General features: G+C 36.6%; 1 protein-coding gene across 1 annotated transcript in view; it reads left to right on the top strand.

Annotated features, from left to right (window-relative positions):
• Positions 1-25,444, top strand: part of SPMIP7 (sperm microtubule inner protein 7) — an 87,433-nt gene that overhangs the window by 40,255 nt on the left and 21,734 nt on the right. Inside the window, exons 3-5 of the mRNA XM_023589478.3 lie at positions 17,529-17,605; positions 21,687-21,825; positions 22,558-22,625. Of these exons, the coding sequence (XP_023445246.2) occupies positions 17,529-17,605; positions 21,687-21,825; positions 22,558-22,625 (284 nt within the window). The remainder of the gene's footprint in view (positions 1-17,528; positions 17,606-21,686; positions 21,826-22,557; positions 22,626-25,444) is intronic.

The raw sequence follows: 25,444 nt of genomic DNA, 5'->3' as shown, positions 1-25,444 counted from the left end.
TTTGATGTAGTTATGAATTTCAAAAATAGATATTGGATTATGTTGGTAATCTGGTCTTTACTGGCAATAATTTAGTTATGATTAGGGCTTTGATTGGGCCATGTCATTAGGGCGTTGAGTCCCCACCCTTTGGTGGGTGGGGACCCAAATAAAAAACATGGCAAAGGACAGAGTTGGAGGGGTTTTTTTAAAGATTTATTTTTATTTATTTCTCTCCCCTTAACCCCCCCCACTCCGTTGTCTGCTCTCTGTGTCCATTCGCTGTATGTTCTTCTGTGTTCGCTTGCATTCTTGTCAGGTGGTACTGGGAATCTGTGTCTCTTTTTGTTGTGTCATCTTGCTGCATCAGCTCTTCATGTGTGCTGCCCCACTACAGGGTAGGCTGCAGTTTTTGCGGTTCTTTGCATGTGGGGCACCCCTACATGGGGACACTCCTATGTGGCATGGCACTCCTTGCGCACAACAGCTCTGCATGTGGGCCAGCTTACCACATGGGCCAAGAGGCCCTGTGTTCAAACCCTGAACCTCATATATGGTAGGCTGATGCTCTATCAGTTGGGCCACTTCTGCTTGCCTGAGTTGGAGCTTTTGATGTGAGGGTTTTTGATGTTGGAGTTTTGATGTTGAAGTTCAATGCTGAAGCCTTAACCTGGAGCCCTGGGAAGAAAGCTCACAGAGGAAAGAGAAGCCAGCCCAGGAAGAGAGGAACCCTGAGCCCAGGAAAAAGCAAGCCCTTGGAAGGAAGGAACCTTGAACCCAGACAGAAGCAAGTCCCTGGAAGGAGGAACCCTGGAAACCTGAATCCTTGCAGACATCAACAACCACCTTGCTCTAACACGTGAAAATAGACTTTGGTGAGGGAAGTAACTTATGCTTATGGCCTGGTATCTGTAAGCTCCTACCCAAAAAAAATACCCTTTATAAAAACCAACCAATTTCTGGTACTTTGCATCAGCACCCTTAGGGTCCAGTGTCTGGCTTGCTGCTGCTGACAGAAAGGGACATAAAAATCCTCTTCCCCAAGTACAGGAGTGGGCAGAGCCAATCACTGATCACAGCTTCTGATCAGCAAATTCAGATTGCTGGTTCTCAGCTCTGAGCTGCAGTTTCAGTCCATCCTGGGCAAAGATGACAGCAGCCATTGTTTCAGTCCTGCCCCAGAAGGGGCAGGGGTGATGGAGATTTAAAAGACAGAGTGCCGCCTCAGGGCTGTGGGGAACGGTTAGTGGAATGGTGGCATCTGTTGGGCAGGCCAAGATAGCACAGCTCTGGAGAGCCATCAAATAAACTTTTGGCATCCTTTCTGATTGCCTCCCCATGGCATTTTGGAGCCAGTCTGTGCCCCATCCCTAGGTGGAATGTTGGCCCCATTTTGACTGGGAAATATTGACTTAGGAAATTCTTCTCTGTGGTGACCCCTTCCCAGAGTTTTCACTCCAGGCAAAAGCAGCTAGAGGCAATGAAAGGAGTGCAAAAAACTATAAAGGCAAAACAAAAACAAACAGAACAGATCAAGAATCCTGGAAAAGGAACAGAAAAAGGAAGCTTTTCCCTAGAGGTGAAACAACTGAATAAAAAAGTGCAATCTTAAAATTTGTACTGTGTATCCAGGGCAAGAATCAGATGAAGAAGAGCTGAAAAAATCTGATTATTTAAACATGGGCTATTCTAAAAGTCTAGTATAAGTTGAACCCAGCATCAAAGAAGAGCCTTACACAAAGCTAATCAACAATAAAACACTAGGCAAGAGAAGGAAACTGGCGTTCAGAGTAAACTCATCGGGATAATCAGATGCCTAGACATCAGCAAAGTTTACAAGTCATATGAAGAAACAGAATGATATAGCACAGTCAAGAGAACAAATTAAAAATTCAGAATTTGCAACAATTAAAAGAAGTTCAAACAAATCTCCTAAATCAATTCAAGGAGATAAAGGAGAATATGCACAAAGAGATGAAGGATATTAAGAAGCACTGTGTAAGCATTTAAAAAATGTGAAAGTATAAAAAAAACCAATAAATTATGGGGATGAAAGTCAAAATAGAAAAGATTAAAAATACATTAGAGGGAAGCAGATGTGGCTTAAGTGATTGAGCTTCAGCCTACCACATGGGAGGTCTGTGATTCAGTTCCCAGTGCCTCCTAAAGAAGACGTGAGCTGGTGCCAGGGGCAGGCGTGGCACAACAAGATGATACAACAAAAGACACATGAAGAAAACATAATGAGAGACACAACAAAAGCAGGGAGCTGAGGTTCCTGGTGCCTCCTTAAAGAAGACAAGCAAGACAGTGAGCTGACGTGATGGGCAGGTGCAGCAAGTTGATGCTACAAGATGATGCAAAAAGAGACACAAGAAAAAAACATAATGAGAGACACAACAAAGCAGGGAATGGAGGGGGCTTAAGTGATTAGACACCACCCTCCCACATCAGAGGTTCTAGGTTCAGTTCCCCATGCCTCCTAAAGAAAGAAGAAAAACAAACAGACACAGCAAGTATAAACAATGAGGGAGTGGGAAGAAATAAATAAAATAAAATAAAATAAATTTAAAAGATCTTTGCCAAAACAACTTAAAAATATACATGAGGCATATAACAGCAGATTTGAACAGGCATAAGAAAAAATCTGTGAACTAACTGCCTTGACAACTGAAATCATACAGACAGAAGAAGAGATAGAGAAAAATAAGAGCAGAAGGAAACTTCTTCACATGATAAAAAGCTAACATCCATACTCAGTGGTGAAAGACTGAAAGCATTCCTTCTAATATCAGGAACAAGGCAAGGATGCCCATTGTTACCACTGTTACTCAATATTGCACTGGAAGTTCTGGACAAAGCAGTTAGGTGAGAAAAACATATATATATAAGGCATCTAAATTGGAAATAAGTAAGTAAAACTTTATTTGCAAATGACATGATCTTATTTAAAGAAAGTTAAGGAAAATCTACAACAAAACTACTAGTACTAATAAATGAACTCAGCAAAGTGACAGGGCATAAGATCAACATGCATGGATCAGTAGTGTTTCTATAAACTAGTGATGAGTATTCTGAGGAAATCATGGGGAAAAAATTCCATTTACAGTAGCAACTAAAAGAATCAACTATCTAGAAATAAATTTAACCAAGGATGTAAAGGATTTGCATACAGAAAACACATAGAGTTAAATTCTAGAATGTAGGTTACAAGGAGGTAGACTAGGGCTAGAGAATGAGTTGAGGTCTAACTTGTATAAGAATTTATATTTAGGCTGATGGGAAAGGTTTGGAAATGAATAATGGTGATAGTAGCACATTACTGTGAGCATAATTAACATTACTGAATTGTATTGGTGAATGTGGTTAAAAGGGGAAACTAGGACATATATAATACTAGAATAAAAATATAAAGTTAAATATAGGACTGTACAACACAGGAAACCTTTTGTTGATAATGAGCAATAGTTAATAGTACAGGTATATGAATTTTCTTTCATTAAACTTGACAAATTTATGATACTAATACAAGGTGGTAATAATAGGGTATGTATTAGTCAGCCAAAGGGGTGCTGATGCAGAATACCAGAAATCTGTTGGCTTTTATAAAGGGTATTTATTTAGGGTAGAGGCTTACAGTTACCAGGCCATAAAGCCTAAGTTACTTCCCTCACCAAAGTCTGTGGCCACATGTTGGAGCAAGATGGCTGCCGATGTTCAGCCTTCCTCTTCCTCTTGAGGCTCCATGGCCCCAGCTTCTCCCAATATCAGCTGTAGGCTGGGATAAGTCTCATCTCTCTCCAGGGGCTTGTTTCTCTCTGGACTCAGCTGCTCTGGTCTCTCCACAAGGTCAGCTGTAGACTCTCACGCTCTCTGGGCTTTGTCTCTCTCCCCAGGGCTTGATTCTCTCCAGGCTCAGCTGCTCTGCTATCTCCTGTGTATTTACTTCCTGGGCTCCAGCTCAAAACTCCAACCTCTGTTCTGCTGTGTGGTTTTCTCTGTGAGTCCCTGCCCTGTTGGTGGGCAGGGACTCAGTATCCTACTGATGTGGCCCAATCAAAACTTTAATCATAATTTAATCAAGTAAAAAGTGAAACCTCTGAATCCAGTATAATCTAATATGCCCAGAGGGACAGACCGATTCATAAACATAATCTAATATTTATTTATGGAATGCATAAACAATATCAAACTGCTACAGGGTGGTATTTATAGAATGTATTCTATGATTACATTTATAGTAGAGAGGGCATCATTAAATTAACAATTTTATATACTACACCAAATATACAAATTAATAGCAGAAAGCAAAATGACTATATTCAAAGCTACTTTAATGAAACAGAAAGCAAAAATCATAATGGTTGAGGTGATGAAAAACCCTCATTAAATCAATGATAAAGTAGAAAAAATTATAATAATTCCAAACTGGATTAAGGACCTTCAACCAAACATTTGAGGATGTGAGAAACTACAGTCAGTCACTCAATCACAAAAACAAAAATTAAAAACAAAACAGAAAATGAGCAAATGAAGTAAGAGAAAAAGACAAAAATCATACTGGTAACTAATATTTAATTATATGGTGCCCAAGAGGGAATGAAACTAAAAATTTAACAAGGGATATTGAAGGAAGGCAAGAAATTATGAGAAAATAAAAATGAGTTACAGAAACCTGTAAAACATGTGAGAGAGAATGTGGTTGAAATGGAAGATAGACAAAGAAGAAAAACTAAAAAGTGGAAGAGAATTAATACATTAAATCAGGATTCTCAATCTTGGCATGATTGGTATTGGGACTGGATAAGTTTTTGTTGTGTAGGTCTATCCTGTGCAACGTAGAATGACTAACAATATCCCTGGTTTCTACCAACTAAATTCCAGTAGCACCCATTTCCTGAATGAATGAAAATATCTTCTTAAAAAGCTAGAAAATGACAAGAAATGTAGACTAAAAGGAAACCCATATATAAAATAATAAAGATAGGAGCAGAAATCAATGAAAGGGAGTTGATGGAATAACGGGATTTGTCTTAAACAAAGAGAAGAAAAATAGACAAAGGGTAATAATAAAGTCAGAAGTGATATATAGTAAGAAAAAAGCAGATAGTAATATCCTCAAACTGCTTTTTTAACATTTTTCATATGTTTAGGACAGTAAAGGAAAACAAACATGATTAGAAGGAAAAGGTATGATATAAATACAATATTCAAAATCCTGCTAGGGTTGAAAAATAGAATATCTAAAATTAAAATATATGGATAGTTTTAAGAGTGATCCAATACTGTTGGAGAAAAGATTAGTGAACTTGAAGATAGAGCAATAAATTATCCAAAATGAAATACAGATAGAAAATAAAGCTTGAAAATAAAGCATCAGTTAGCTGTGGGACAATACCAAGTAGTCTAACATACATGTAATTGGAGTCCTGGGGCGAAAATGTTTATTTATTGGGGAGAGAAAAATATCTGAAGATATAATCACTAAATTTTTCCAAATTGTTGAAAAATCATAAATCTCCAGATACAAGAAGCTCAACAAATGTCAAAGTGTATAAAGATAAGGAAAACTATGCCAAGGCACAGCAATGAAATTGTTTAAATAACAATTTTTTTAAAAGAGGCAAACTCCAGATATTTTTTAAAAATCAAGAGAATTCAGTGCCAGTAGACCTGAAGGAAGTTTTTCAGGCAGAAGGAAAATAATACATATGGAAATATCAGTCCACACAATGGAATGAAGAGTAACAGAAATGGTGATGATGTGGGTAAATATAAATCACAAATTTCTATTTTTGAAGTTCTTTAAAAGATAACTGTTTATTTTTTTTTAAAGATTTATTTATTTATTTAATTTCCCCCCCTCCCCTGGTTGTCTGTTCTTGGTGTCTATTTGCTGCGTCTTGTTTCTTTGTCTGCCTCTGTTGTCGTCAGCGGCTCGGGAAGTGTGGGCGATGCCATTCCTGGGCAGGCTGCTCTTTCTTTTCACGCTGGGCGGCTTTTCTCACCGGTGCACTCCTTGCGCGTGGGGCTCCCCCATGCGGGGGACACCCTTGCATGGCAAGGCACTCCTTGCGCGCATCAGCACTGCACATGGGCCAGCTCCACACGGGTCAAGGAGGCCCGGGGTTTGAACCGCGGACCTCCCATATGGTAGACGGACGCCCTAACCACTGGGCCAAAGTCCGTTTCCCAAAGATAACTGTTTAAAGCAAAAATAATAACAAGGTATTTTGGGATTATAGCATATATAAAGTGATGTAATATTATATGGTAAACCCTAGGGTTAGGGATGTATATTATAAAGATGCATATTGTAAACCATAGAGTGATAGCAGCAACAACAAAATACATTAAAGATGCGTAAGAGATAAGCTAATGGGGGAGAGCAGATGAAATAAAAAGAAAAAAAAAATTAATATCATACCATGTAGAACTCAGGAAATTTACCAGGGAGAGAGATGAATATTTCATAATGATAAAAGAGCCAATTCATAAAAGACTGTGGCAGTTTGAAATTAATTTATGAATTCCAAAAAGAGAAAGATTATGTTTTTAAACTAATCAATTCCTGTGGGTATGATGCCATTTTGACTGGATTATATCAGTGAGTCATGACTTAAGTTGAGTCTCCTCCATCTTGCTGGGTCTGATAAAATTGGAAATACAGAGAAAGCAAGAGACATAGGAAATAGGGAATTGCCATGTTTGATCCAGCCATGTGAGAAAGGACTAGAGGATCACTTCAGCATGAAGCCCCCAAGAGGCTGGGCCGGAGGAGCAACTCAAGAGAAGATAAGACCTATGCCTGGTTTGCCTACAGCTGCAGAAAGGCAGAGACCTCAGCAGAGATCGGGGGCCATCTTGCTTCCTTGTGTGGCAGCTGACTTTGGCAAAAAAGCAGCTCATATGGTGTCCTGATTTGGACTTCTCACAACCTTGATACTGTCAGCTTTTACCCCAAATAATCCCCTTTTATAAAAGCCCATCTGTTTTTGGTACTTTGCATTGTTTAAAACAAATGTTTATACAGTTAATAACAGAACTTAAAATCCAGGAATCCATAACTGATAGAACTGAAAGAAGAAATAGGCAGAGCCACTGTTAAAATTAGAGATTTCAAAACTTCATTCTCACTAATTGAGAAAATGAGTAGAGTGAAAAGCCATTGAGATACTGAATATATGAAAAACAATACCTACTAGTTTATAGAATAGTCATACAACAACAGAAGAATCTGAATTCTTTTCAAGAGCACACACAAAGTTCACCAAGATAGAATAGCAATTGTAAAGAATATCCTTTGTGCCTGAATTAAACTAAAAATCAATAATGTAATATATCTGGAGAAGACTGAAGGCACACACACAGGCACACACATTCAGCAATATAATGAAACATCATTGCAGATCTTCATACCTTAAAATATGAATGTATTATGCCAATAATTTGAAGATGAAAGTAAGATGAAATGTACAATTTTCTGGAAAAGTACAACTAATGAAAACTGCTCAAAAATTGTAAAACCTGAATGTTTCTATAATTATTAAATGTATTGAAACTATAATGAAAATCTCCCACAAAGATTATGACATGACATATAGTTTTGAAGTTCTAAAAATTTTAGAGAAAAAAATTTCAATTTTATAAATACACTTACACAGATTAGAAAAAAGGAGACTACTCTCAAATTTTATGAGGCTTATAAAATGTAATGGTAAAATCTGACAAGGACAGAATATGAAAAATTAAACTCTAATTGCAATAATCAGGAAAGATGTAAAAATCCTAAAGAAAACATCAATAAAGAGGAGGTAGCAATATATCAAAAGACTAATGCATCATGACAAATTTTGACTCAACCTTGGAATATAAGACTATTTTACCTGCAGAAAATGAATGTAATTAATTGCATCAACTAATTAAGTAGAAAAATCCTATACTCATCTCAGCATAAGGCAAAACATAAGTTTGATAAAAAGAACTGAACATTATCCTTAAACCAATAAAGGATATCTACTAAAAGGTAGAGCAAACTTAATATTTAACAATGAAATATTGAAAACATTTCCTTTATTATCAGTAACAAGGAAGAATTTCCTCTTTCACCTTTCCTATACAACATTGCACTATAGATCCTAGCCAGGCCAAACAAGTAAACCTAAAAATAATATAAAATATGGAATGAAATAAACAAAACTATTAATATTATTCTTAATATGGTTATATAAGAGTCCAAAGGATCAATAGTTAAATTACTAAATTTAAAAACAAAGTTTAGTAAGTTTGATAGACATAAATATTATTGTAAGATCATTAATTCTAAATTCTAGGGAGAAAGAGAAATGGAAATAAAATTAAACTATCATTTACAGTTGCATCCACACTATCTACAATTGAGGAATAAAATCAAAATATATTTTAAAAACTCTGGCAAAATTAGCAAATATACAGAGAGAAATAAAAAAATAAAAATAGAGAAATATATTATCTGGATTGGATGACTAAATATTTTTAAATATTTAAAATTTCCCTAACATGACTTATAGTTTTAATGCAATCCCATCCCAACTGTATTTTTGTAGAATTTGAAGTTCTTTATAAATGGATACATAAAAGTAAAGAATCAGAAATAGTCAATGTCTCCTTTAGAAGAGACACCTGATATAGAATATCTATGAAAAAATCTATGGCTACAAATAAAATGTAATGGGGAAATATGTAATATTTTCTCCTTAAAATCAGGGAAAAAGTAACTTCTATTTCCCATTTCCTGGAGGTAATAGCCTTTGCAATTAGGTAAGAAAAAGAAAGATATAAATCTGTCTCTATGGAGATGACATGATTTTTATGGAAACCCTGCTGGAATCTATAAAACTACTAGAACTAATAACTGAATTTATCAAAATCATAAATACATTGTTTACATACAAAAATTAATTATATTTTACATGTTGGAAGCAAGCAATTGGTAAATGACATTTTGAAAAATTCCATTTACAATGGTGCCAAAAACTCACTGTGGATTTAATGAAGCATGCAAGTTTTCTTCACTGAAAACTGCAGTACATTGTTCAGAGAAAGTACAAAGGACTTAAATGGAATGTAAACTACATTCATGTGTTGGAAACCTTAGTATTGTGAATATGTCATTCTTCCCCAATTGATCTATAGGTCAACACAAACGCAATCAAAATTTCACAAAGTTATTTTGTAGAAATTTAGAAGATGATTATATGAAAATGTGAAACCTAAATAACTACAATAATATCAAAAAATAATGAAGTTTGAGAATATACGCTACTTGATTTCCAGTCTTACTATAAAGCTTTCTGTTAAGTAATCAGTACTAATTAATAAAATTATTGACATATAGATAAATGGAATTATAATAGATAATCCAGAAATTGACACTCCTGAACATTGCCTATTGGTTTTTTAAATGAATCAAGGAAATGTAATGGCTAAAAGAAAGTGTTTTTAACACTTTACTGGATGAATTGCACATTAAAAAAAATCAAGTTTTACCTCACAGATACACAAAAAAAATATTTTGTAGGGCATGACAGACCTTAATACAAAACCTGAAACTATAAAACTTTTTGAAATATCTTGCTTTTCAAAAGGCATCATTAAGAAAATGATCCTATATGCTACATAATGCAAGAAAATATTCATAATCATTTATCTGACAAAAGACTTGTCTAGAATGTATATAAAGATCTGAAAATCAATAATAAGGCAACAAACCAAAGCAAAAACCGGGGAAAATATTTGAACAGATACTTCACAAAAACAGAAAAATTAAGAATGGCCAACAGACACATTTAAAAAACCCATCATTAGTCATCAGTGAAATATAAAGTACAACATTTCCTGGGTCTATATAACCACCACAAGGGCTGACATGAGAAAGGCTGGAAACGCAAGTGTTGACAAGGATATGGAACACTGGAACTCTCATCCACTGCTGGCGGGAACATGAAATAGTACAACTACTTTAGAAACACTTGAGCACTGTATTAAAAAGATAACCATGCACCTATGAAGAAACCCAGCCACTCTACTAATTCATATTTATTCAAGACAAATTTAAATCTAGGTCACACAAGTAGTTATAAATAAATGTTCAAAGCAGCTTAATAGGTAACATGTGGAAACAATCCAAATTCACATGTACAAGTGAAAGAATGAGCAAATTTTGATATATCCATACAATAGAATACTATTCAACAATTAAAGGATCAAACTACTGATAGATACAGCAAATTGAACGAATCTCATTATCATTTTACAAAGTAAAAGGAGCCAGAAACAAATTATTATATACCAATTACTTCCATTCATAAAAATTTCTAAAATTTCAAACCAATCCCCACTGGGGCTGAGAGCAGCAGGAGATATGGATGGTAAAGGGGCATGGCAGTCTTTTGGAAAAATGTAAATGCTCTCTATCTTATATGTTATGGTAGTATCATTTCCTGGCCTTGCATAACTGTAAAAGCTCAACTGATTGTACATTAAAAGGATTCATTTTACTGCAAGAAAATTACACTTCAGTAGAGTTTATTTGAAAAAGATAAGGGATATTTTAAAGAACTTTATCTCAATGAAGCTGACAATTTATATAAATTGAACAAATTCCTTGACAAACACAACTCATCAAAATTGATACTAGTAGAAAGCCTGAATTACTCTATGTGTATTTTTAAAAATGGAATTAATTTGTCATTTAAAACACTTTGCATATAGAAAACTCGAGGTCTACATAATTTTAAGGATGAATGTGAGCAAATATTTAGGGAAGAAATAGTGTCATCTTACTACTTGTGCAGAAATAATATTTTTTGAGAAAAAAGAACCTTGTCACCATAATATGAAAAAAGATTTTACAACAAAGACATTACAGACTAATCTACTTATGAACTAACCAAAAATAACCTTAGCAAAATTTTACCAAATTAAATTTGGCACTATATAATATATCATGACAAATGGGGTTTATACCTAGAATGGGGTTTATACCTAGTTTGCCTTAGCAATTTGTAATCAATGAATACATTCCAATTCTCTAAAAGAATTTTTAAAAATAATCTCAATATATCTATAAAAACAGTTGACAAAAGTCAACATCTATTTATGACGAAATCCTAAGCTAATTAAGAATTAAACAGAAGTGGATGTGGCTCAAGCATTTAGGCTCCCATCTACCATATAGGAGGTAGAGGGTTTGATTCCCAGGGCCTCCTGGTGAAGGCAAGCTGGCCCATGTGGAGAGCTGGCCGATGTGAAGAGCTGGCCCATGTAAGAATGCTGGCCTGTGCAGGAGTGCTGGCCCACATGGAATGCTAGCCCATGTGGAGAACTGGGGCAGCAAGATAATGCAACAAAAGAGACACAGAGGAGAGACAATAAGAGATGCATTAGACCAGGGAGCTGAGGTGGCGCAAGAGATTGAGCGTCTCTCTCCTACTCTGGAAGGTCCTAGGATCGGTTCTCAGTGCCACTGAAAGGGAAGAAAAACAGGCACAGAAAAACATACAGTGAATGGAAACAGAGCAGAGAGTGAACACAAAAACAATGAGGTGGGAAAATAAATGAATTAATTAAAAAAAAGAATTAAAGAAAATATCTTCAATTGGAAAATGGAAATTATTAAAAGGTACAGCTACCATGGTAATACAATACTGTGAACATAATTAAAAGCACTGAAATATATTTCTGAATATGTTTAATTAAAAGCACTGAAATATATTTATAAATATGTATGTTAGATTGTATAACTGGTGACAGAATAACAATTTTTTAAAAATCCATGAAACTACATTACCCAAACTCTGAACCCTAAGTTAAACTATGTGTGGGAGGAGGGGCACCCGGCTTGCCTCAGTGGCAAACAGTGCGGCAGGAGGTGACACCGCCTCTGCCCACTGGGCCTAGACAAGGTGACCGCGCCTGACTAGGCCTTTGCTGCTAACGGCTAGCCCGCACCGCCCTCCCCCTTCCTATCTCCCGCCTAGCCCAGCTCTCACTTCCCCTCCCCCCTCCCTTAAACCTAATCTCTTAGTACGCTGTTTGCCCAGCAACAGCTTACAACCACCTATCAGCTTAGTAACAGTGTCAGCCTATCAAGAGTTAGCACATACTCTACTGGCCAATCACTAGCCCAATGCCAGAACATTGCCTTATATGGAAACAGCATTTGCCCTAGCCAATCAGAACCCGCCACACCACTCCCCAATCCTATAAATCTGCATCCCCTTCCCCAATAGACCAGTCTTGTGCCATCAGCCTGTCTCCGCGACTCCTTCCTGGGTCGTGCGCCCTCCACGCCTTCGGAGCCCCCGAGGGAAGCCTCAGCGGCCGTATGAGGCTTTCTTCCCCACGCCAGGGACCCCTCTCGTCCCACAACGGGACCCCACTCATCCCGCAACAGGGACCCCGCTCGTCCCATAACAGGGACCCCGTTTCGTCCCTCACTATGGACTATATTTAGTAGTACAATTATAAAAATGTTATGCATGATTGCTCTGTAAAAACAAAACTTCTCTAATAAAGAAACAAACAAGTAAATTTATAGCTTATCTTCCAACTTAACAGTGAATCTATGAATGCTTTCTTCCCCCTAAAATCAGAAACAAGGCAAGGATATCTTGCTCTCCTATCTATTCAACATTAAACTAGAGAGCAGGTATAGCTCAGTGGTTGAACCCTTGCTTCCCATGTATGAGGGCCTAGGTTCAACCTGTGGTATCTTCTAAAAAAAATAAACTTGGAGTCCTAGCCATTGTAATTAGGGTAAATAAATAAATGTATATTGAGAGAAAAGAAGTGGAACTCTTCTTTATTTGTCAACAGCATTATAATTTACATAGAAAATCTTAAGAACCATCAATATATTCCCAGTATTAAAGATTAAATTTAGCAAAAACTAGATTCAAGGTCAAAATACAAAAAAAAAAAATCAATTTCTAAATTCTCACAGCTGTAAAATCTTAAGAAACCATCAATATATTCCCCATATGAAAGATTAAATTTAGCAAAAAAATGGATTCAAGGTCAAAATGCAAAAAAATTTCAATTTCTAAATTCTTACAGCCATAAATTCTCACAGCTGTACATAAAGTTATTATAATAACTTTAAAAAATACTTAGGGATAAACTTATTAAGAGATATGCAAGATTTTTACTAACAAGACCAAATAATGATGAATCAATATAAATAAGATCCAATATAAACATATACCATATTAAGTGAGTAGAAGAATCAATATTTTTAAAATATTAATTTTCTCCAAATTGGTTTATATTAACAGTTATAATACTCTCTCAAACATAATTCTTCTAGGGTCTTTTTGTACAAAATAATCTTTTCTCTGAAATTTACATTAAATTGTAGGTGACTTAGAATAGCCAAAACTATCTTGGAAAAATCACACAATGGAAACGTAGACTACCTGATTTTTAAAGACCTAAAATAAAGCTGCAATAAGTAAAACATTATTTTGAAGTAATGATAGGCAAATAGACTAATTAACATGAATTGAGGTTGTAGAAATTGACCAATCTTATACAAAAGTGACAAAGCAATTCAATTGAGAAAGAAATGTCTTTTCAACAAATTATCTTTGAATAACTTCATAGCCATATGGAAAAAACAAACAATACTGTCCTCATACCATCCACAAAAATTAAAAGCTAATGTTTCATTTTGCTTAAAGCTGCCAAAAGCAGTATATCAGAAATGGGTTGGCTTTTTCAGTGAGGATTTATTAACTTATAAGCTTACAGTTCTGAGGCCATGAAAATGTCCACATCAAGGCTTCATCGGCAAAGCTGTTGGTGATCCTGAACTCCTCCCTCACATGGGAAGGCACACGGCTGGGGTCCTCCTTCCTCCTGCCTGCTTCCTTGCCTTCTGCATCCTGTTTCATGACTTTCTCTCTGCTTCTGGGTGTTCCACTGATTTCCACTTCTGATTTTAGGTGCTTTCTCTCTCAGCTTCTGGGAATTTCTGTCTGTTTCTGCGGGTTTCTCTCTCTGCTCCTGTGACTTTTTCTCTTTCTCCATATTCATCCCATTTATAGAAGGACTCCAGCAAGAGGATTAAAACCCACCATGGGTCACATCCTATGGAAGTGATCTAATCAAAAGGTCTCACCTACAATAAATTCACAGCCACAGGAATGAATTAGCCCTAAGGACATGATTTTCTGGGGTCCAAAAAACCTTCAAACTACTACAGCTAACATTTAAAAACTTCTGAATAAAGCATAAGATAAAATATCTATAACCCTAGGTAGAAAATATTTTTTGGCGAGGACATAAGAATATCTGTTTTTAGGAAAAAATGATAAATTAGACTTCAAGAGAATTAAAATTCCCTGCTCTTCAAAAGACACAGTTAAGAAATTGAAAATGCAAGCCAAAGATGGAAGAAAATGTCTGCAGTATATATATCTGTCAAAAGTCTTTTACCCAAGATATATAAACTCATACAACTCAATAACAAAAATCTTTTAAAAACCAATAATAAAAAGATAAATACCTAATAAGCAAAAGACTGAAATAAATGCTTTACTAAAGGAGAGATACAAATATCCAGTAAGCACATGAAAAGGTGCTCCACATTATTTAGTCATCAGGAAAGTATAAATTAAAACAAAAATTGGATACCATTGAATACCCACTAGAATGTATGAAATTAAAAAGTGTGACAACACCACACATTGTTGAGGAAAGAGAGAAACTGTACTTCTCATACCTTTGGTAGTATCTTATTAAGTGGAACCTAAATTTATCCAAAGACTAGCAATTATACTTTTAGTTATTTATTCAAGAAAATGATAATTTGCATCCACAAAAAAACTTATACAGGAATGCTTAGAACAGCTTAAGTAGTAAGAGTGAAAAATATCCATCAATAGAAAAGTGGATGAACAAATCATGGAATGATGGACTACTATTCAAAAGTAAAAAGAACAGCCCATTGATACACACCACAACAGGAGAAAAACCTAAAAAAAATTTAAAATGAGCAGGAAAAGCAAGATCCCAAAGAATACATACTATTATATATGATTCCAGCTATATGAAGGGCAAAGGCAGACATAACCTAATTTATGTTTCTAGAAAAGAGAAAAGTGATTGTCTACATGGGGTAAGGTTGACTAGAAGGGAAACAACCTGGAATGACAGAAATGTTCTATCACTGATTTTGACTAAAACACTGGTTACATGGGTTGATAATTTAATTAAACTAATCAAACTGTGCCACAGTCTGTACATTCCACTGTATGTAAACTTTACCTCAATAAAAATGAAAAAATGACACTAAACATAATCATCTAATGTTTCAGCTCCTATATAATCAATGAAACCCAAACAAGTTTTTAAAAAAACAGTAAATTCTAACTGACAAAACACATGAATGCCTTAACATATTCTATGAGTTAGCAATTTATCTGAGTAAGCAATTTATCTAGACCATAGGTCGGTAATGCCTACAGCATTCCACTCTGCACCAGTTCTGGAGTTCAAGATTAGGAAACTTGTTTCCAGAATTGTTACAGACTGAGCTGAACCTGTAGTCTCCCTGTCAACTTCATATATATTGACATGCTAAATATTTTCTAAATTAAATATAAAGCTAAGCTCAAAAACAAGAAAAGGGAAGGGAAATCCTGGGTGCTAGAAAAACGAGGAAATTCAACACTAAAAACTTTTGGGATAACTTCTATTAAGTATTTTAGAGATGGAGCTCTGGGTAGCTGATCCAAATATGCTCTGCTTTAAGCAAGATGAATTCACTCCCCTTGAACATAGTAGGCCAGGATTAGACAGTGGGTGTTACAATTGTCAATGGTTTTGTGCACTGCCTGTACATCCATCTTGCTTTGACTTAGCCACTTGCCTCCATACTGTCCTCTGGTCTAGTTAACAAGCAGCTTTCCAGTCGTGGGGCAGCAGCTGCCGCCACCCGCAGCCTAAACTCACATCTGCTGCTAGCATCCTCACTCACCACACAGCATGCCCAGAACCCACCGCTGGCCCCAAAGGAAAAGCTAAACATCCCCCCCATCCCTGGACCTCCGGTCCCTTTCCCTTTGCATGTGCTTTTGCCTTAAACCAACCAATCAGAGGAGGCCAACCTGAGATGATTCAGATGCTGGGATTATCAGGCAGGGACTTTAAAGCAGCTGCTTTACTAATGTTCAATGACTGTAATGGAAAATATGCTCATAGAATTGAAATGGTGGGATTTAGTGCTCTGGCTGCTAGAGCAAATGCCGTGCAGTGGGTTGGTTGAAACAACGGGAATGTACTGGCTCACGGTTTTGAGACTAGAAGTCCAAATCGAGTCTAACTCACGTCTCAATCAAGGCCTTATCAAGGCAGTGCTGTCTTCGAAGACCAGTGATTGGGGCTGGCTGCCTTGGTCCTTTGTTCTGCATTCTCTCATGGCAGTGCACCTGGTGTCCCCCCACACACACACCTCTCCCTTCTCTTTTGGGTTTCATTGACATTCAGCTTCCGGTTGCTCCCTCTGTAGCTCTCTCTCTCTCTGAATTACATTCTGCTCATAAAGGACCCTAGTAATAGGATTAAGACCCCTCCTGATTGGGCTGGGCCACACCTTAACTGAAGGATGCTCACCAAAAGGTCCTGCTTGCAACAGGTCCATACTCAAGGGAATGGCTTAAATTTAAGAACATGTTTTTCTGTAGTACTTGACTCCAAACTACCCCAATAAGGAAGCTTAGCAGAGAAATAGAAAGCATAAAATTTTTAAAAAGGACATTTTGGAATTAAAAAATGAAAAATTATACGTAAAAATTGTCTATATGGCTTTAATAGAAGAATGGAATGATGTCCAAGGAAAGTGCCAAGCATTATTCAGAGAGACAGAAAAAGAATGAAAAAATAAATGAATAGAGCCTCTGGGACTTGTAGGACAGTATGAAAATGACTGAAATATATTCATCAGAGTCCCAAAATAAAAGGAGAGAAGAAATGGAACCAAAAAATTATTTGAAGAAATAATGTCTGAAAACTCCCTAAATTTGGTGAAAGGCATTAATGTACATATTCATAAAGTACATTGGACTTGGATATTGTCCTTGAGAGCCAGTGTAGCATGAGCCAGAGCTGGTTCTCTTGTAGGCAGGAAAGCCCCCAGGAGCTGGCAGGGCCAGGGAGGAAGGGGCAGCAGGCCTGCTAAGGCAGGGATCCCGAGTTTGGGGTGCAGTCCTTCACCAGCCCCTTCTTCCCTTGCCTGTGTACACGGGGTCACAGGAGCGACTTTGTCGATTTTGTGTTGCTCCAGAACTCACTTGGAAGGGACAGAGATCCAACTCCCCATAGGACTGAAGTAAGTTCTATATAATATAGAGGGCAAACAAGCACAAGTTCCATATGGTCAATCCAGCCGGTTGTATGAAAGAAGAAAAATGAAGAAAGAGGAGAAAGAAAGTCTGGTGAATAGGAAACAATTGCAATTCTCATTTACATCTGGTATCTTCTTAGTATTTATGCTTTATTCCTCCTAGGATGATGGGGAACCAATTTTTCAACCACGCAAGAAATATAGTGAAAAGGATTCATTTTACAAGTCCTCTACACAAAAGTAAGCATTTTTCCCAATAGAGTTTTTGGTTTAGAAATGATTATATGTATTTCTATATAATAAGGGGTATGGAAAAAATATGCCAAATGTACACTATGGACCATAGTTAGTGGTAACAGCCTAATGATGATATCTCATAATCTGTAACAAATGTTCCACGATGGTGTGGTGTGGTGGTGAAGGGTTGTTGTAAGGAAATTCTACACATGTGCATGATTGTTTGGTAAGTTTCCAACTTCTGTAATAAAAACATATTTTTAAAAATATGATTCTATATCCTTAATGACACATGACTTTTTTGTCTATAATATCTTGGATCCTATGGGTAATTCTGAGAACATTAGACAAAGGGACTTATAATTAGTGGCACATTGCTAAGGAATAAAAGGTCAAGGCAGATTCTTAAACCTATGTTTAATAGAAGACTAAAACCAAGACTGGAAAGAAATATTCAGAGTGGGGAGGAGAAAAGTGTAGAGTCATAGAAAATAACAGCAGAAGGGACATGAAGGAGGGGAATTTTTCATCATCCCACAAATATTTATTGAGTACTTACTATGTGCCTATGTTGTAGGCTCTAAGAGACATCAGTGAACAAAACCTAAAGAGCAATCTCTGCTCCCAAGGAGCTCCTCATTCCATAGGGAGACAAGGAACAATACGCATTATAAGAAAGTAAACAGATACATGCTAGAAGGTGATAACTGTATGGAAAAGAAGGTAGAACAGGGTAAGAGGAATCGGGGGTGCCAGGGTGTGTGGGGTTAGTGAGCTTCAGTAACAAACAGGAGGTCCAGGCAGGCCTCCTTGAGTGATGAGAGTTGAGCAGAAACTTGGACGTGAGTTCAGTCCAGCAGGTATCTGCAGGAACTGTATTCCAGGCAAAGGGAATGTAGAATAAATATCCGATGTCAGAAGTGAGCTCGGGGTTTGAGGAAGAAGAGGAGGTGGGGTGAGGTGGGGGTGGCGCAGGAGTGTGGAGTGGAGTTAGAAGAGGGGAAAGTAGTAAAAGAAGAGGTTGGAGACATGCCAGGGAACCAGATAATTCTTGGCAATTCCAGCAGTTTTTAAGTACCAGGGCTTTTACGCTTGGTGAAGTGAGGTTTTGGCAGACAAATGACAAGATCTGACTTGCACATCAAAGTAATCATGGTAGCTGTGTGTAGAGAGGATTGAGCCGGGGAAGAAGCTGGGAGCCCTGTTCAGAGGTTGCTGCTATAATCCAGGCTGGATATAACAGTGACTTGGAGAGAATATAGTAGAGGGAATGTATGAGATGTTTGGCTTCTGGAGATAATTTGAAGACAGAACCAACACAATTTTCTGATTGCAGGTTATGGCTCTGAAAGAAAAGGGAATCCAAGGTTTTTGGCCAACACTCCTGGGTGGACTAACACTATCACAGTAAAAGCAGGTGGAACAGATATGAGGGGGAAGAGCAGAAGTCAGTTTTAAACATGCTGAATATCAGGTGTTTATTAGCCATTCAAGAAGATATGTCAAATAGACAGTGGGGTATATGGATCTGGAGTTTGGGAGAAAAAGTTTAGGTGTGATAGCTCATAGATGTGTGAACAGATGAGAACATCAAAGGAGAACATGGAATTAGGGAGGTAAAGGGACTGAGTCCTGGCACCCCTACGCTAAGAACAAAATAATGAGGACAAACCAGCAGGAGATTGACAAGGAGCACCCAATAAATAGAGGGAAAGAAAGAGGCTCTAGGACTTGGACGGCGAGTTTAAAAAGTGTTTCAGGGAGGAAGGAGTAATGAACTATGTCAATTCATGCCAATAGGTCAAGAAAAATGAGGCCTAAGAAATGATTATTAGAATTGAGCATTGGATTTAGAATACAGCAGAGTGGAAGACAAAATGCATGGTGCATAGAAATAGGTGGTGAGGAGAGGAAGCAATGAAAATAAAATATGTGTATGGCAAAACACATCATGTTTACAAATATACATATGATGCATATTTTCCCAGCAAGTTCATGAGAACATAAAGGAATATAAGGTATGCAGCTAGATTTCAGAATCTTGGAACAACGTGAACAAAAAGCTCTGAAAAGGAAAGCAACATCTTGGATTCCATTAAAAAACTCCAGCTGAATATGGGAAATTGGAGGCCACCAAGTCTTTTTGGTACTCAATGTCCTCATCTTAAAAATCAGGAGTTATAACTAAATCAACTCTAAATTCTTCTCTGGTTCTTGAGTTCTTTTACTGTGGTATTCTCATCTTGATTTTTAATGGAAAAAAACAAACAAACCCTAGTGACCATCTAAGAAATAGTGCTTTGGTTAAAGTCATAAAACTTTACTCAGTAGAGCAGTTGTGTTGGTTTTTTTTTTTTTGTAAAACAAAGTATCAAATCATAGTATTTAGTAGTCTCTTTTTAAAATATAGATATGTCTTTGAAGAAAAAACATATACAATCTCCATGAAAAACTCCATAAGATAATTCATGAAATAAAGCAGAGTCTCAAAAAAATGAAGTGTCTTTCAAGCTTTGATTTAACTGAGATCAATTTTTTAGTACAATTCTAGTCAGTGTATATAGTATGTTAAAAAATATATACCATTTAAATTTTCTTTACAATTAAAATATCTTATTAGATATATGGTTTATTTAGGACAGAGTAATATCAGAGTGAATGTGTTCAAAGTACACACACAGGCACTGAAAATACTATGAACCAATCACTGGTTAACTAACTTTACCAGTATTATGTTATTTAATCCTTACAACATTCTATGTGGCAAGCATAATTTTAATTTTAGTTGTTATTCATTCTTTAATCCTCAGTCCCTAGCGTAGTGCTTGAAGGTTAGTGCTCTCTTAATAAGTATTTGTTGAAGGAATGTGGTGAAATATTATTTTTTGACTTTGGTAAGCAGGGTGATTCTCTGGAAAGATACAGTTTGCCCATGGAATGGCAAGATCCACTTCAATACCAGTCTTGGGCAGGGCAAGATCAGGGATAGCTCCAAGGATTCCGGCCAGGTCATCTTGCCATCTAACTTGTCAGGAGGCTCTGCAATGAGGATTGCTGTGCTTTGCTTTTTCATTCAGCATCAAATTGGAGACCTTCTGACTCTTTGTGCATGTCTGTAAGAAAGAACAGCCTCCCTCAAGGCTGCAGATGGAAGCCAGTGTCTTTAGGTCCACATCCCGATATGTAGTATTGTATTTAATAAAACGTCTGGAGCTCTGGAGCCAACGTCATGATTTTTATAACTTGGCTGCACTGATGTGGAACACGGGGGATATTGCTGACTCTCAGAGGCAGACAATCTGAATTTGAGTCATGGCATTAGCCAACAATAACCGAGGGACCTTATGCAAACACATTTGGTTTTCTGAGCCGTAGGTTCTTTATTTCTAAATAATCTTCTTGCCTTGCTCTGAAGGTCAAATGAAAATTGTTTAGTAAACTATAAGACGGATAGAAGTCTACACACTAGTTTTCTACTGCTGAGTTAAAAATTCCCACAGATTCAGCATTTTAAAACAATACCCATGTGTGATCTCAGAGTTCTGTAAGGGCAGGCGTGTCCAGTCCCGTCTCAGCTGGGTTCTCTGCTCAGGGCTCCCTGCACCTAGAATCAAGGAGTTGCCCGGGGCTGGGCTGGCTTTCCCACGCCTGAAATCCAGGGGTCAATAGGGGCTGGGCTGCAGGATTCATTCCATTGCCGCCATAGGACTCACGGCAACTTGTATCCTCGAGGACAACAGAAGAGCATCTGCGGCTGCTTTTTGTCTCTTTTTAGGCCTCACAGGTATAAGTCAGGCCCACCCAGGATAAACTCCCTTTTGATTCATCAAAGTCAGCTAATTATGGACTACACCTCCATGTGCAAAATCCCTGCCATATCCCACAACACCATCACGTAATACTATCCCGTCATATTGACCCATCTTGCCCACATTCAAGGAGGAGGAGCTACATGGGGTGGGTAGACCAGGCGGCAGGAATCTGGGGGTCATCTTAGAATTCTGCTGACCCCAGCATATGTGATGAACTGTGTCAATTGAGGATGTAGTTTTTCATAAAATGTCCTTACTTGCTAATTTCATAGAGCGTATGAAGCTGTTCCGTGGGACAAGATCCTAGCACCAAAACTTGATCCAGAAGAAACAACACTGGAAAAGGCTGCTGACCTCGTCTCCCAGTGTTTTACACTGAAAAGATATGAAAGGGTGCCCGCCATAACTCAGGTCAGTGAACATTCCTTAGTAAAAACTGATGATTTCTGTTACTGAACTCCAAAATTGGTTAAGAAGTTCACATTATCTTATAACACTTCTTTGGCCTCTACAGAGAGAAATGATAGAGGAAAAATATGAAGGTTTAATGTAAAGACTCAAGCCCAGGATTTTCACATAGTAATTAAAGTCCATTAAAGGGCAAAAAAAAGAAAGTGATGATTCTTTGTAATTATTTATTAAGGCTCTCTCAACTACTTCAAATATTTTTATATCTTGTAGAAATTTGTCATCTCATTCAAATCTAAATTTGATTCCACATTCCTTGGTGTTAAATTTTAGTAGTATAACCAGAAGTCCTTCCCAGGCAAGATGTGGTTCAAAGCTGAGGATCTGGGCTGGGCTGGAAAGGGGGAACTGGCTGGGGCTGCAGAGCATGAGCCAAGGTGGGTGAAAATGAGAAGAGCTTCTGGGCTGAAAAGTAAACACAGAACTTTCGTACAGTCTGCAGGAGTTGGACGATGAGCCCAATATGCCACACGAGGAGGTCTGAGAACAGAGCTGGAGGCCAGGAGCAAACCCTTGAGAGGCTAGGGGCTTGGGGAGTGCTTTTCCTAGGGACCCTGACACTTGACTATTCTGCAGAGAGGGCTGTTAAGAGCCCCAGAGCTCCTACACTGGAACTGTTATAACTGGTTCATTAAATCCCTATCATTTTTTTTTTTTTTTTGGCAATGATTTTAGATGGTTGGAGGACTCTGGGACAGATTTCAAACAAGATCTTTCTCAGCACCGGTCAAACCAATTAATTTGTAAGTTTTATCTCCTCATGTTCTCATTGCTAGATTTTTAAATTTCTTATAAATAAGGATCTTTGACCCTAGCATATCCTCCATTGGAGAGCATCCAGAGACCCTTAGACTGCCATCCTTGTGAGCTGAAATATTACTCAAATCCCATTTTGGTTGCTCATTGTGACCTGCTTTCTCTCATTTTCTCTGTCCTTACAATTTACACTATTAAATGTGCTATGACAATGTTAAAATAGTGAGTACTTTAAAAATAATTTGATATGAAGAATTAAAATGTTACAATATTCATGGAGGCCTTGTAAAAGAAATTCTTAAAGGGTTGTTTTCCATCAACTTTTCTGTCACATGGTTAATTTATGTTCTATTTAATGTTCTATTTATATTCTATGTATTATTAATAATTTCACATATGTAATTTTGAGTTTTAATCTAAATAAACTTCCTAGTTCTGCCTTTCTATCATTTCCTCACTTTATTTTTTGTTCTTGTCCCAACCCACAACCTGAGTGTTCTTCCTTGTTTTATTTTTACTTATTTTTGAATATTTCATATATAAAAAATGTATAAAGAATAATATAATGTAAACTATGTATCAACTGCCCCAGCTTTAGAAATGAAGTATTATCAACACAATGGAAGCCCCCTCCATACTTGTCTCTCTAAGCACACTTACCTTATTCAAGGATCATCACTATTCTGATTTGCTATTTCCAATTTTCATGTGTTTCTTTAATCCTTTAAAACATATGCAACGTTGTTAACCAATATATTGTATTTTGTTGTATGTTAACTCAATATAAATGGTATCATACATATATTTATGCAGCTTAATATTTTTGCTCAATATTGGGTTTGCAAGACTCATTCTTGTTGACCTGAGTATCTTTCGGTGTTAATTTTCCCTGCTGTAAGTCTTCCACTGAATGGATATACCACAATTTATTCATCCATTCTCATGATCTGTTTTGTCTGATTTTTATTGCAGTCAGAAACAATGTTTCTATGTCTTGATGTGTCCAAGGGTAAAATATTTCTGGGTTTTATACCAGTTGCATCTAGAATTGCTGTGTCAAGATGTGTACAAAATAGATATTGCCTTATTCTTGAAATAATTTATACCATTGGACACCCCCACAGGCAGTGCTCGAATTCCCATTACTCCACATCCTGGCCAGGATTTGGAATTTTCAGATTTTAAAAAATTGCCAATGTGATAGGACTGAAATTAGATTTCATTATGAAACCTAATAAATTACCAGATTACAAATGAGCATTTTTGTAAGTTTATTAGTTATTTAGGTTTTCACATCTGTAACTTGCCTGCTCATATGTTTTGTCCCTTTGTTTTTGTCCTATTGATAGCTGAAACTTTTGTTTAATATTCTGGATATAAATACTTGCTTGGTAATATGCATCAAAGTATCTCCTACTAGTTGGTGACTCTTCTGTGTATATTATGCCCATTGTTGAACTGAAGATTTGAATTTTAATGTAGTTGAGTTCATCAATATTTTCATTCATGGTTTGTGGTGTTTTAAAGAAATCTTTCCCTATCCTGATCATAAAGATATTATTCCTTTTCTCTATAACTTTAAATATTTTGATTTTCACTTTCTTTCCTTACACCACCTGAAATTGACTTTTTCTAATGGTATGAGCTAATGCTCTACTGCTTCCACATAATAACCAGCTATCCTACTCCAATTTAATGAGTAGACTGGTGATTTTTAGCCTGTTGGTTGCAAATAACTAGTGGTGACTCACAAAAAGCAGTTTTGAAATGTTAAATAAGATAGAAAATAAACACATGAGACTTCAGATGGAACTACATATTTTGCAACAAATACTGCAGCTAATTGTGAAGAATGGTATGAGGCAGACATAGGAAAAAATAAGCACCTGCAGTCCAGGAAGAGCCATTCCACCTTCTGCTCCCTAGGGTCTCATCTGGTTTTCTGAATTTAGGAGATTTAATTTCATCACCTCAGTGGGAGGGTTGGGAGTGTACTTTTAATTTTTTATTTGCATAATTACAGCTAACTGCAAAGCAAAGTACAGAAGACTTTTGCCCACAGTCAGTAGAATTGAGTATTTTTGCTAAATTTCAGTAATAAAAAAACAACATGTAGAATAACATTTTCCAAGTTTTTGGCAATTGCACTATGCAATAAAACCAGTATAATTAGCCATTTATAAAGGAATTGTTTTATTATTACAAGAAAAGAGAATAATGGCATGAAAAAATACAAAGCCATCATCAGGTTTGGCTGCTGGAAACAGAAATGCAAATAGCTACAATGTTGAGAGAAATACTGAGTCTTATAGGAAAACATGTATTTTATTGAGCCATATTCCAAGAATAATTGTAAGATTTTTATAAAGATTATTTAAAATATGATTTTACCAAATATGTAAAACACTCCAATATAACTAATAGGCTGTCATATATAAATTGAATGATAATCATTTAAATAAAAAGTTAGAAATATTTAAAAAATCATAAAACCCTTGTAAAAATAGCAAGCTGAAATTGTCAACCATCCCGCTCAAAATATTGTTACTAGAGTAAGAATGTAAATTTACAGGTATTAATTCCTAGCATTGTGTGAATTTATATAAGAAAACTTTATTAGCATCATTTTATTTCCATATCATGTAATAAAATGGAAACTAGCTCAACCAGATGCTCAATTTAAAAATTTCAGTTTATATGGTTCTTTGGGTGGCGGGGTGGGGTATGGTGGTAAATCAGCTGATAAATTAAAAACTCTGCCTGAGACAGTCCTGCCACATCTCACAACTCCAGCAAGTACCACTCA

The sequence above is a fragment of the Dasypus novemcinctus genome, chromosome 5 (genome assembly GCF_030445035.2).
Source record: "Dasypus novemcinctus isolate mDasNov1 chromosome 5, mDasNov1.1.hap2, whole genome shotgun sequence".
NCBI classification, from domain to species: domain Eukaryota; kingdom Metazoa; phylum Chordata; class Mammalia; order Cingulata; family Dasypodidae; genus Dasypus; species Dasypus novemcinctus.
The sequence above is the reverse complement of the archived record's forward strand: the minus strand, read 5'-3'. Positions and strand labels throughout refer to the sequence as shown.